General features: G+C 34.8%; 1 protein-coding gene across 1 annotated transcript in view; it reads left to right on the top strand.

Moving 5' to 3' along the window:
- Nucleotides 1-226: 226 nt before the first annotated feature.
- LOC131857721 (uncharacterized) overlaps nt 227-14478 on the top strand; it is a 127021-nt gene continuing 112769 nt past the window's right edge. The window contains exons 1-5 of the mRNA XM_059210429.1: nt 227-353; nt 486-559; nt 664-724; nt 872-942; nt 1048-1110. Coding sequence (XP_059066412.1) covers nt 227-353; nt 486-559; nt 664-724; nt 872-942; nt 1048-1110 — 396 coding nt within the window. The remainder of the gene's footprint in view (nt 354-485; nt 560-663; nt 725-871; nt 943-1047; nt 1111-14478) is intronic.

The following is a 14478-nucleotide window of genomic DNA, read 5'->3' on the forward strand; positions in this document are numbered from 1 at the left end:
AGACCCGTAGATTCGTCGCCCCCTAGCACCCAAAACCAACGTGCATGCGATGGTTTCGGTAGCCCTGAAAGAGTCGATGGAGCTACAAGCTCTTTAGGCAGCCATATCATCGACTGATGCAATCATCTAGCATGGAACACACTTAGCACAACCTCTTGGCCTGACAGCTAGCGCTAGTCAGCCCATTGAGCATGTATGTCCTACTTGCTTAGGCATATGCACAAAGATGGATGTTGAGGCCAGTGCAGATGGTTCTACATGCCATTTGTGCATAATTTGTGGGAGAACATGTCAAACCCACACCACTAAGGATGTGGAGTTGATGGATGAATTGATGGACATGTTGTTTGCTAGTCAGTTGTAGACGCTGGTGTGTTGATTTGAATTCATAACATTTTATTTATCAGTCACTTAAAATTTGTAATTGTAAATGAATTTTCATTTATAGACCGATTTAAATTGATACAAATAATATGCATTTCAAGATGCAGTAGTGGGTGTTAATACACTATCTGATATTCCTCCTGCAATTATTGCAGCCGCAACTTCAACGCCCGAGGTATAAAATTTGTAACATGTTAAAATAGAATAGTACTTTGAATTCAAAAAAAATAATAAAATATACTAACTCTCTTTAATTCTTGTTATATTTTTGTTTTGTAGGCGTTGACAGGGGACCAACTGTTCCATATTGATGATGTCATGCTCTCAGCGATCAATTTTGGCCTACAAAGCTACATGGTATCATATTTTGTACACCTTATTTTATGTATTCTTTTGATGGAATATGCAAGTCATTTAATTTTAGATTTATTAAATTATGTTTCATATTATCTACTAATATCTCTTGTGTTAAATTTGTTTGTTTTAGGGTACCCATCCGTGTTTGGGCCTCATCCTCAGCGAAAGAAATCCTTGACAATGCCTAAATGTGGGAAGAAGGTAATTGAACACATTTTAATTGTAATTTTTTTTGAAAAGGTTAAAATTGTCTTAGTTGGAATTTGTAGATTGATTAGTTTTTTTTGTCTATTTTATATACAATAGCCATTGGGCTTTGTAGAATTGTTGACTGCACCTGATACGCCCGAGGATCGAGAGAGGGTAGAGGTATGTATCTCTACTTTGTTTTATTGATTTGATGATTATATGCTTGTGTACATGTGAACTTGTGATAAATTATAATCTTATCATTTTTCATACAGGAAATATCCATAACTACTTCATCAATGGTGAGCCCTCCTTGTACTGGAGAAGCATCTTAGGCTCCGATACACTTTTGTTTTATATATTGCATTAATTGTATTTAACCTACAATACTTATCATTATATTAATTGTATTTAATCTTTAATCATTTTTTATATAGGTAATAGCCACAACTGCTCCATCAATGATGAGCACTCCTTAGTCTACTAGAGAAGCATCTAAGGCTTGGATACACTTTTATTATCTATATTGTAGATTTTTAGTGTTTTTGATCTATATATGTTAGTACATTGTATTAATTATATTTAATCTACAATGGGCCCCTTCACAGTTCGTCCATAACTTGGATACTTTGAAGTTTGTGTTCAAGAAAACCGTTCCTCACTTGCTCTTTCCCATCGTTAATATTGGTTGTCCTAAATAGAATCATATTACATATATATGTAAACAAAATTTCTTAAACAATCAAATAACCATAAAATTGAGCATTATCATTATTTTTTTAAATCAAAACTATTAAACAATCAAAATAACATTGACCAAACTAACACTAGTACAAAAACAACAATAGATGACTAAAAAAACTACCAAAAATTGCACATAAATGACTAAATTTGATCACATGACCATTAGTAGTTTATTGCCAGTCATTAATCACGTGACCAAATTTATGACTAGACTATTTTAGTCATTTATTGGTTGTTTTGATTGATCAATTTGGTGATCGATTTGGTGATCGATTTGGTCATTGAATTAGTAATTGATTTAGTCACTAATTTAGTCATATATTTAGTCATATATTTAATCATTAATTTAGTCATTGATTGTTGTTATCTGGCTATTTATTTAGTCATGATAGTCACTAATTTAGTCATATATTTAGTCACTAATTAAGTCATATATTTAATCATTAATTTAGTCACTGATTGTTGTTATCTAGTCATTTATTTAGTCATCATAATCATTATTTTACTCATATATTTAGTTCTTATTTTAGTCATGTATTTACATCCATTGGTAGTATATTTGTAGACACCTAAAAGTTGCACAACAACTTAAGTGAATTTTATTCATTTAATTATCCCTATTTCTTGCAATTAATTAAATTGAGATTTAATTAATATCCCCTTTTCTTCTATTTTGCCCATTAATCAAATTAAAGATTTGATTAATATTTCTCTGTTTTTATCCAAGCAATTTAATTAAATTCACATTTAATTAAATCCCCCTTTCTAACATATTTAATTAAAATTTGCCTTCTAGCCATTTTTAATTAAATTTATATTTAATTAAAACCACTCACTTGCTAAATTAAAAATTACATTTAAATAAATTAATATTTATTTAAATCTATCAAAAGCAAGTTGCAACCAACAATTAAAATAAATTAATTTTATTTTAATTAAATCATATTTTCCCTCACCCACTTTCAAAAACCTACATCTCCCACTTGCCTCCTAAACCTCTTCTAGAGCCTTCTAGATTCTTCTAAACCCTTTTAATTAGCCTAATCAACTCCTAATCATGTCCTTTCCCTAACTTTGAGGAGGTCACTTCTTAGATGTGGAAGAAAGTTTTCTAAATGCATTTAAGACTGTGAGATTTTGCCAAGATCAAGAGGCAATGGAAAGCACAAATAAGAGAGAACAAAATAGATGATAGAAATAAACTGTATTCTATCAAGATGAAAAATATGATCAACTGGATCATTAAGCATTCGTTGTTTCATACAATGAATATGAGCTTGCTTATATAGGCAAGGCTAGGGATATGTGAGCACACAAACATGACATGTGGCTCGATAAGAAACAAGGGTAGGTAGGAAATAGGTGGGGGTAGGTAGGAGAAATAATATAATAGTCCACATGAGGTGGATCACCCACTGAATGTGGAGTGTAAAAACAAGATCAAACCATAAAAGGTGGAAATTCTCCTACACACACTATCCCAATGTGACACAAACACCCAAGTGTCTCATACCCAAACTACTATGAAATGCATTTCCTAAGTAAACTTAAGTAAGGTGTAATAATATCCAAGATGAATAATTATCTACACCAACACCCCCACTTAAGTGCAACTTAGGGGAATGCACTCAAGTCTACAATGCAACTAAGCAATGAAAGATGGGTCCTGGCTACTAGGCCATGTTAGGTACCCATGTACAAATGCAAATGCAATCTCCCATAAAGTGGGGAAAGAGAGAAAAACCCAATGGGAAAAAACCCTCCCCCAAAAGAGAGATGATGAAAGCACACAATGCTCTCAATGATGAATGAGAAGAACAAACTATGTCCCCCCCATAAGAGAGAAGAAGAGACCATGAAGCCCCCCCTCATTGTCAAATCTCTTGCAAAGATGGTCCAATGATGATGACCAAAATACCTCCCCATAAGGAAGAAAGAGAGCCAATGTTGCACCAATAATGTCAAAGTGTGACAAAACCAGGTACTAAGTCGATGACAATGAATCACTCGCTGCAACAAAATGAAGATCAGGCATGGAGACAACCTGTTGTGAGCATCATTTGGATACTCAGAAATAGCACAAATATCGGTACAATCCAAGTCTCACAGGAGCCATGCACAAATGTGTACAATCTAAGTCTCAACTGGAGCCATGCACCAAGTCTCACAAGATATTCCTAATCTATGTATACATGAGGATTACATCAAATATGTCAACAATGACAAGATACAAAGAGGTGTGGCACTTTATGATAGTGCGAGTACAAAATTGCTCATGCAAGAGCATACAACATGATAGTGCAAATCTGGAAACATGAAGATGATGCCACCAAGAAGCCCTATAGAATACTCCAGATAAAGACGCCTCCGATTGGGATGTGGCCAAGAGATATAAAGGAGCAAATCAACCCCCCCCTTGACTGCCGATTGGAAGCACTGCAAGATAGGTGTGAAGTGACAAGAAAAAAAAAGTGTTCCCAATTTGACTTATTAAATGATGTTTGTGTTTTTAAAAGATTTTAAAAATCTAAATAAAAACAATTATTATGCCATGGAAAAAAAACTTTATTAAAAAATAAAGAAAAAACAAAAAAAGGTGAGTCATTTTTTTTGAAAAAAAATGATATTAAAAAAAACTTTAATAAAAATTTATTAAAGATAAAAAAACTTTTATAAAAAACTTTATTTTTTTATTATTATTTATAAAAACTTATTTAAAAAAATAAGTAAATTTTTTGTTTTTTTTAATATTTAATTATTAAAAAAAAATTTAAAAAAACATAAAAAACAAAATTTACCCCCCCATACGGAGAGGGGCCCGTAGACAACTGTAGTACCACCGCAGGTACACTGTTGGGCTGCAGTGACTGCGGACACCCGTAGGTACTCTACGGGGCCATAGTGCCTGCGGTGACCCACAGGTACACTGCGGTTACCCACAGTGCCTGCGGGACCGCAAGTACACTACAGTGTACCTGCAGTACTGCGATACCCCCAAAAAAATTCGCCCCCCTTCTTTTTTTTTAAATTTTAAAACAAAAACAAATAAAAATGCCCCTCTCCAAATCGAATAAATTTTTTTTATTTTTATTTTTAATTTTCGAAAATTAAAATAAACGGAAAAAAAATTAAAAAAATATTTTCAGACCTGTACCTGCAAGTCCGTACGACAGGCTAGGAGGGGAGATTTTTTTCTCGGGGTAATGGAGGCCATAGTTGATCTTGGTTTTTTTGGCCTTCTAAGCGCAATGGTGATGACGGATTTGACCAAAAATGCTCCAAAATTGTAGATCGTTGTCGGGACAAGTCACCACCCTCCACCTTCAAACAGCTCTAGATTTGGCCTCAGATGTCGGATTTGTACGAAATAAAAGGTGATTCTTACTTTCTCAAACCTCCTCAATCCAATGGTGACCTTAGATCTGACCCAACAAGCTCCAATAATAACATGTAATAGAAAACTCCAAAATGCAAACCCCCAAATTCTCTCAATTGGCAAACCAATGGCACTCTAATGGCTCTGATACCATGTGAGATTTTGCCAAGATCAAGAGGCAATGGAAAGCACAAATAAGAGAGAACAAAATAGATGATAGAAATAAACTATATTCTATCAAGATGAAAAATATGATCAACTGGATCATTAAGCATTCGTTGTTTCATACAATGAACATGAACTTGCTTATATAGGCAAGGCTAGGGATATGTGAGCACACAAACATGACATGTGGCTCAATAAGAAACAAGGGTAGGTAGGAAATAGGTGTGGGTAGTTTGGAGAAATAATATAATAGTCCACATGAGGTGGATCACCCACTGAATGTAGAGTGTAACAACAAGATCACACCGTAAAAGGTGGAAATTCTTGTACACACACTATCCCAATGTGACACAAACACCCAAGTGTCTCATACCCAAACTAATATGAAATGCATTTCCTAAGTAAACTTAAGTAAGGTGTAATAATATCCAAGATGAATAATTATCTACACCAACAAAGACTTTCTTTCCTTCAACAAGCTAACTTGTTGAGTTCCCCAAATTTGGAAGGACTCTAACAAATTTGTCCCCAAAGTCTTCCTAACCATTAATGGTTAACTCAACCTTCCCACATGCTTATAATTTCTCTCTAACTTAACCCTCAGCTAACCCAAAGGTCTCATCAAGCACTCATGGCTTTGACCCTAGTTATCCTATTAACCCTTGCACAAGAGTTTACCCCCTGGGTAAAGGTTTTATCCATTGGTTATCCACTAGCCTAACCATAACCTTTACCTCCTAAGGTAACCTTCATGTCTTCTCATGCATTTAATACTTCTTGCATCTCCTCTCAAGCAACCTCTTGTTGATAATTGTCACCATTTCATTGGTGAAAATTATAAACATGGATTGAGTAACTTTCAATCCTAGCCCTTGATGAGATTATTAAATCTTAACCATCCATTGCCCTATTTTTCCTATAAATAGAGCTCTGATTCTTCATTCTCCATATAATCAAGTCTTTTGTTCATCAAACTTATAGTCTCATTTCATCAAGCATTGTTAACCTCTCTTTGATAATAGTAATTAGATCTTTAAGTTTTACATATCATATTATCAATATTATGTTAGATTCATCTATATGCTAGTTTAATGTCATTTTAATACCATTTTCATTTTAGTTTTAGTTTTATATCAATATCTTACACCATATCATTATCTAGTTTCATATCTAGACCATTTACTAGGATCATAGTTACATCCATTTTGATCTTAGAATCATCACATATCCATTGTTCTTTTGGTAGTCATCCTATAGGTCAAGTGTTCTTCCAAGCCGAGAACCACCTTGATTTGAAGGATCCTTGGAGATAGAGAACAATGAGACGTGCTTAAGATCTGTATTTCATTTTTTGTTCTAATGGTTTTGATCTCTAACATAATGTTTGATTGGTATTTTTGTGTTGTTTTCCTCTCTCATGTAGGTACCACAATCTGAGCATAAATTTCTGGTGCCCACCGTGGGGTTCAAACCCCATTTTTCAACATTTCTATTTTTTTTCCGCAAGATTCACACCTACAGATTTCAAATGCAGAATAGTGCATACAATGGTTCTTTTTGCACATACGACGGTTCTTTTCTTGCATACAAATAATCTTATAGCGCATACAACCCCTGTTATCGTGCATTTAACTGTCTTTATTGTGCGTTTAACTGTTTTTATCGTGCATTTAACTATTTTTCTCATGCATTCAACTATTTTTATTATGCATTTAACTATTTTTATAGTGCATATAATTGTTTCTATAATGCATGTAACTATTTCTGTAGTGCATACAACTATTTTTGTTACGCATATGATCTCTATTTTTGTCAGTATTTGATTGAAGATTGCATTGATGAACTATTATGTTGTCATTGATGTCAATTATAACTAGTAATAATGTTGTTATGATGTTGTTTTGAAATTGGTAGTTGGGCAAGTGAAGGAAACTGATATTACTTAAGAAGCAGCAAAATCAACTGGTAACCCTACCTGTTGATGTGCCAAACCCTAACTAATGGAGCTTGGTGAATCAGTTGTATTGGTTTATGATCAAATGATGAACGAAAATAACTATGCCACATGTGCATGTTGTATATGATGAGTTTCAATTTGGCATGTAGAGATAACGGTTTTTATCTTGGGAATGAGCGAGTACATTGCATGAAGAGGAAACCGCGTGATGAGTTACAAGATTCGATGAAGCAGTGATGAAGGAGCGGTTGAGGTTGTCTTGAACAGTGTGCAATGATTTCTATGTAATCTAACGGTCACACTTGAACTGATTTGTTTGTAATCTCTATGAAATCTTAGGTTTGTGATGTGTTACCTATATATTGTTTTGCTTATAAGGTCGATGAGTTCTTTTGTTGTAGTGTTGGAAATTTTGGTTAAGTATTAGTGTGATTGGTTTCCGAACTAGAAGGAGTATCTACAGTATGTATGAAGGTAGATAGGAGCATGAAAAAGATCTGAACAAGCAGAGTAGTGTTATTTACCTAATCAACAAACCCCTATTGTTCTCTAACAATTACAATAGTCAAATCCCTTAACCGGACAAACTTTAAAAGGCTTAGTGCTATCTAAATCCTCTAGCCAGGTGATCCATTAGCTTGGATTTCAAATCCTCTACTGAGGTTACTCCTAAAATGGTATTTCTTCTAACAGAGCATTATAGTCAATCCCTTAACTGGGTGGTCCCTAACAGGATCTGTTCTTAACAGGACTTTTTGTAAAGCTTTAATAGGCTTGGCTCCTAATAGGGAAAACTTTAGAATACTTGTGGGTATTCATCCCCACTGCGGTTTTCCCATTTGGGTTTCCAGGTCAAAAATTATTATGTCAAGTGGTGTGTGGTTTTTGTGGTTATGTTTGATATGGTTAATTTTCTTTACTGTTAAATCCACTTATATATGTTAAGATGACCGACATTAATCTGAAATGTATCAGTGTGATTGGTTACCGAACCAGAAGGAGTATCAGTGTGATTGGTTACCAAACTAGAAGGAGTATCTGCAGTATGTTTGAAGGTAGATAGGAGCATGAAAAGGATCTGAACAAGTAGAGTAGTGTTATTTTCCAGATCAACAAACCCCTATTGTTCTGTAACAATTATAACAGTCAAATCCCTTAACCGGGTAAGATTTAATAGGCTTAGTTCTATCTAAATCCTTTAACCAGGTGATCCATTAGCTTGGATTTTAAATCCTCTACCGAGGTTACTCCTAACAGTGTATTGCTTCTAACAGGGAATTAAAATCAATCCCTTAACCGAGTGGTCCCTAATAGGATATGTTCTTAACATGATATTTTTTAAAGCTTTAATAGGCTTGGCTCCTAATAGGGAGAAATTGAGAAGAGTTCAGAATACTTGTGGGTATTAATATCCACCGTGGTTTTTCCCATTTGGGTTTCCACGTCAAAAATCATTGTGTCAAGTGGTGAATGGTTTTTTTGGTTATGTTTGATATAGTTAATTTGCTTAATTGTTAAATCCACTTAGATATGTTAAGATGACCGCCATTAATCTGAAATGTGCTTTTACTATTTTTAGTAAAGTATTTTGATGCTTTGGTTAAATGGTTTGGAAGTTTCAAAGCTATTATACTATTATGTTGATATGCTAGTCAAACCGGTAAACTGGCAGTGCTATTGAAGTTTGTAGTTCAGTGTTTGAACCAGTTAGTTCAGAGATTGACTTGTGAGATTATTTTTGAGGTTGGTGAAATTTTAGTCATTTTTCCATCTATTGATTCATCCCCCCCCCTCTCAGTAGTTTTCTAGATCCTTATTGATTCATCATACCATCAATTAGTATCAGAACATTTCAAGTCCTCTAGTGTCTAAGCTTAACAACTTGACGTCAAGATCTAGAAGAACATGATGAAGAAAGAAGGTCCAAAGTTTAATAGGAAAAACTATAGAATATGGAGTGATAGGATGAAAATCTATATCAAGAGTCTAGGATATAGATGGTAACATGTTGTTATACAATATATTGCACCTAGTGGGACTATGTCTCATGATCAAAAGAAAGAGAAACAAGAGAATAATCAAGCATTGGAGGCCATTATCAGTTCTTTGTCTGATTCAAAGTATGTTGATGTCCATGGTTTAGAGACTGCTGATGATGTGTGGAAAAAACTTGAGGAGATCTATAGCGATGATGAGCACGTGAAGATTGCCAAAGAAGGGAGTCTGAGAAGTAAATTTGATGACATGCAGATGGTTGAAGGTGAGAATATTTGAAACTATGGTTAGAGGATCAAGGATATATTTGGTGAGATCAAGAGTGCTGGTGGTAAAGTGAAGGATGCCACAATGGTTAGCAAGGTGTTGAGAACCCTTCTATCGGTCTATGCTATCTGAGTTGCAGCCATTCAGGAGCTAAAGTCTATTGATAAAACAAAGGTAACTCTTGACTCCATCATTGGTAAACTTACTGTATTTGAATTAAATGGTTATGATGGTAGTGCTCAGAATCTAAATTTGCATTTAGAGCTTCAGTTTCTAACCCACCTATGAGGAAAATCAAAGATGTCAATCACAATTATGAGTCTAGATCCAGTAGAGAAGCTGATGATGAAGATAGTCTGATCAAGCTTGAAGCATTGTTGGCCAAGCAGTTACCAAAAGGTACCGGTAAGTACAGAGGTAAATTACCTTTGAAGTGCTTTGCATGTAAGAAGATTGGACATATTGCAACTAACTATCTTGATGGTGATAATGAGCATACACGTGAGAAGTACAAGAAGTACAAGAAGTACAAAGGAAAAGTTAAAAAAGATTGCCTCATTACAGTTGATGGTGGTATCACTGATGAGGAATCTGAGGGAGATGCTAATGAAGACATTGTATTTATTTCCATTAAAGAGGAGGCATCTGATTAGAAGGCATTAGTTTCTCGCATGGATAGTTTTGATGATTGGATCATAAATAGTGGTTGTTCACACCACATGACCGGTGACCGAAGTAAATTTCTTACTTTGAAGGAATTTGATGGAGGAATTGTGAGATTTAGAAATGACTCACCCTGCATGGTAAAAGGAAAGGGAACCTTTTCTCTTAATGGAAAGAGTAGTGTAGATGATGTCTACTGGGTTGAAGGATTAAAGCACAATATGTTGAGTGTAGCTCTACTAAATGACAGAGGCTATCCATTGGAATTTAAGAATGGAATGTGCAAAATCTATGCTAGCAAAGGTGAACTAATTTGAACTGACAAGCAGACAAAAGGTAACCTATTTCACCTAAATCCTAAAGTCAACAACTGTTTAATTGCTAAAGTAGATGATAGTTGACTTTGGCATTGGAGATTTTGTCATATAAATTTTTATAACATTGTCAAAGTCAGTAAGTCCAAGTCAGTAAGGGGTTTGCCTCAGTTGGACAAACTGGTGAATGCTCTGTGTAATGAATGTCATTTAGGAAAGATGACATCCTCAACTTTTAAGAGCAAATTTTTCTCAGTAAAACAATTGTTAGATTGGTTCATATAGATCTTTATGGACCAATAAGGACTAAAATTATTCAAGGTGATAGATATCTTATGATCTTCACTCATGATTGCTCAAGAATGATGCGGGTCACCTTCTTGAAGGACAAAACAAAAGCCTTTAGTAAGTTCAAGGCATTTAGGGCCTTAGCTGAAAAGGAAAGTGGTAAAAAGATAGTGTTTGAGGACTGATCAAGGAGGTGAATTTACTTCAGGGTAATTCACTAGATATTGTGAAGACAATGGAATTAAGAGGCATCCTTTTACACCTGGAACACCACAACAGAATGGTATTGTAGAGAGGAACAATCGGTCAGTTGTTGAAGCTGTTAGAATGATGCTAATACAAGGAGGTGTAGCAAAACTTCTTGGAGAGAAGCTGTCAGCATAGTTGTCTACACTATGAACCGGATATTGGTAAAGAGAGGTAAGGATAAAAATCCTTATGATTATTGGTATGGTAGATCACCTTATGTCAGTTATTTTAAGATTTTTAGCAGTAAATATTTTATGAAGAGAGGTAACTATGTTGGTAGGTTTGATGCTTAAAGTGATGAAGGCTTATTTGTTGGTTACTCCCCCAAGAGTAAGGCCTACAAATCTTACAACAACCAAATGAAGAGAATCATTGAAAGTGCTAATGTCTGAGTAGATGAGTGTCCTGAAGTTTCAGGAGAAACCAGTGAGGAGAAGAAGGAAGATGAACCTTACATTTTGATTTTGGAACCAGAACCAGTGAAGCCAGAAGTTGATGAAGTGAATGTTGTAGTACCAGTTCAACTAGAATAGGTAGATTATGTAAAAGAAGATAATTATAGTGAGGAAGAAGAACCTGAAGATAATGATCATGTTATTCCAAGGTATGTGAGACTTAATCATAATCCTGACTAGAATATTTGGAGATAAAGATGCCAGAGTGTTAACTAGAAGAATAATTAGAGAGATTTCTTGCATGATCTCCACTATTGAGCCTAGAACTTCTAAGGAATTATTTGGAGATGATCTCTAGATCAAAGCTATGAAAGAGGAGCTTGACTAGATTGAGAAGAACAATACATGGACCCTAGTACCTAGACTGGTGAATAAAAATGTGATAGGTACTAAATGGGTATTCAATAATAAATAGAATGAAGATGGAGTAGTAGTCAGAAACAAATCTAGATTGGTATGCAAAGGTTATGCACAGGAAGAAGGAGAGACTATGGCAAGACATTTGCACTAGTTGCTAGATTGGAAGGTGTTAGGACTCTACTTGCATTTGCAGCATATAGGGGATTCAAAGTATATCAGATGGATATAAAGTCAGCATTTCTAAATGGAATAATGGAAGAGGAAGTATACATTGAACAACTAGATGGTTATGCTTTGACTGATGCAAAGGTTATGGTGTATAAACTACACAAGCCACTATATAGTTTGAAGTAAGCAACAAGAGCATGGTATGAAAGACTACATTCACACCTGATGAAGATAGGTTTTTAGAGAACCATTGAAGACAACAATATATATATCAAGACTGAAGGAGATAAGATACTGGTTAGTGAAGTGTTTGTGGATGATATCATTTTTGGAGGCAATGATGACATGAGTGATGTCTTTGCAAATGAGATAAAAAGTGAATTTGAAATATCTCTGGTAGGAGACATAAAATTCTTCATAGGTTTATAAATTTAGTAGATGAAAAGTGGTATTTTTATCACATAGTTAAAATATGTGAAAGAGGTATTGAAGACATTTGGAATGAGTGATTGTAAACTAGTTGGGACACCAATGGTTACAGGTTGTAAATTGTCTAAGGAGGATGATGCCGCATCTGTTGATGAAAAGGAGTACAGATCAATGATCGAGAAACTACATTATGTTGTTCATAGCAGACTAAATATTACTCATGCAGTTGGTTTAGTTGCCATATTTCAGAAGAACCCTAAGGAGACACACATGATTGCAACTAAAAGGATATTCAGATATTTGAAAGGTACTATTGATTATGGATTATGGTATCCATATGCAGGTAAATTTGATTTGAAGGTTTATATAGATGTAGACTGGGTAGGAAATGTTGATGACAGGAAGAGCACAACTGGTGGTGCATTCTTTCTTGGTGGGAGACTTGTATCTTGGACTAGCAAGAAGCAGAGCTACATATAACAATCCATTGTTGAAGCTGATTATGTGGCAATGTATATGAACTGTACCCAAGCAATCTAGATGAAACATATTCTAGAAGGATTCAAGTTGAAGATCACATTAGCAGTAAATATTTAATGTGATAACACCAGTGCAATACATATTTCAAAGAACTCGGTGTTGCATGCTAGAACCAAGCATATTGAGCTAAAATATCATTTCTTGAGGGAGAAAGTATTGAGTAAAGATGTGTTATTGGAGCATGTATCTACTAAGGAGCAGCTAGCAAATATCTTTAGTAAACCTCTACCGAAGACTACTTTTGATTATCTTAGAAGTCAGCTAGGGGTTGTACCTCTACATGAGATCAATTGAGCAGATGTAGATTACATCAATCCCAGAGCTAATTGAAGAATCTTGAAGCAGGATTGGTGTAGAGTGGAGTTATTCCACAGGGAAAGCATCAAGTTGCGGATTGTTGATGCAGAACAATGAAGTATGACACTACATGTTTTACTTTCACTTTGGCATTGTTTTCAAAGGGGGAGAAGAACTATATTATTATGGAGAAGAATTGTATGATTTATAGAGAGAAGAACTATATCTAGTTACCAGCTGAAGACATGGAGACTTACTTGAAGGAGAGTACATGGTAAAATGTAAACCAGGATTCATATACCTATGTATGTGGATTACTCTCAATCATCACAATCAAGGGTATTGATATTTCTATTGACATCAATGCCAAAGGGGGAGATTGTTCGTATTTAATTGAAGATTGCATTGATGAGATATTGTGTTGTCATTTATGTCAATTGTAACCGATAATAATGTTGTTATGATGTTGTTTTGCAACCGGTATTACATGAGAAGTAGTGAGATCAACCGGTAACCCTACCTATTGATGTACCAAACCCTAACCGATGGAGCTTGGTGAATCAATTGTATTGGTTTATGATCAAATTATGAATGGTAATGATTATGCCACTTATGCATATTGTATATGATGAGTTTCAAATGGTTTTTTGTGCGTAGAGATAATAGTTTTTGTCTTGGGAATGAGCGAGTACATTGCATGAAGAGGAAACTGTGTGATGAGTTACATGATTCGATGAAGTGGCGATCAAGGAGCAATCAAGGTTGTCTTGAACAGTATGCAATAATTGCTATGTAATCTAACAGTCATACTTGAACCGATTTGTTTGTAATCTCTATGAGATCTTAGGTTTGTGATGTGTTCCCGATATATTGTTTTGCTTATAAGGTCGATGAGTTGTTTTGTTGTAGTGCTAGCAATTTTAGTTAAGTATTAGTTTGATTGGTTTCTGAACCAGAAGGAGTATCTGCAGTATGTGTGAAGGCAGATAGGAGCATGAAAAAGATTTGAAAAAGCAAAGTAGTGCTATTTACCTAATCAACAAACCCCTGTTGTTCTCTAACAATTACAATAGTCAAATCCTTTAACCAAGTAATCTTTAACAGGCTTAGTGCTATCTAAATCCTCTAACTAGGTGATCCATTAGCTTGGATTTCAAATCCTCTACTGAGATTACTCCTAAAATGGTATTGCTTCTAATAGAGCATTATAGTCAATCCCTTAACCGGGTGGTCCCTAACAAGATCTGTTCTTAACAAGAATTTTTATAAAGCTTTAATAGG

This window comes from Cryptomeria japonica, chromosome 8 (genome assembly GCF_030272615.1).
Source record: "Cryptomeria japonica chromosome 8, Sugi_1.0, whole genome shotgun sequence".
Classification (NCBI taxonomy): domain Eukaryota; kingdom Viridiplantae; phylum Streptophyta; class Pinopsida; order Cupressales; family Cupressaceae; genus Cryptomeria; species Cryptomeria japonica.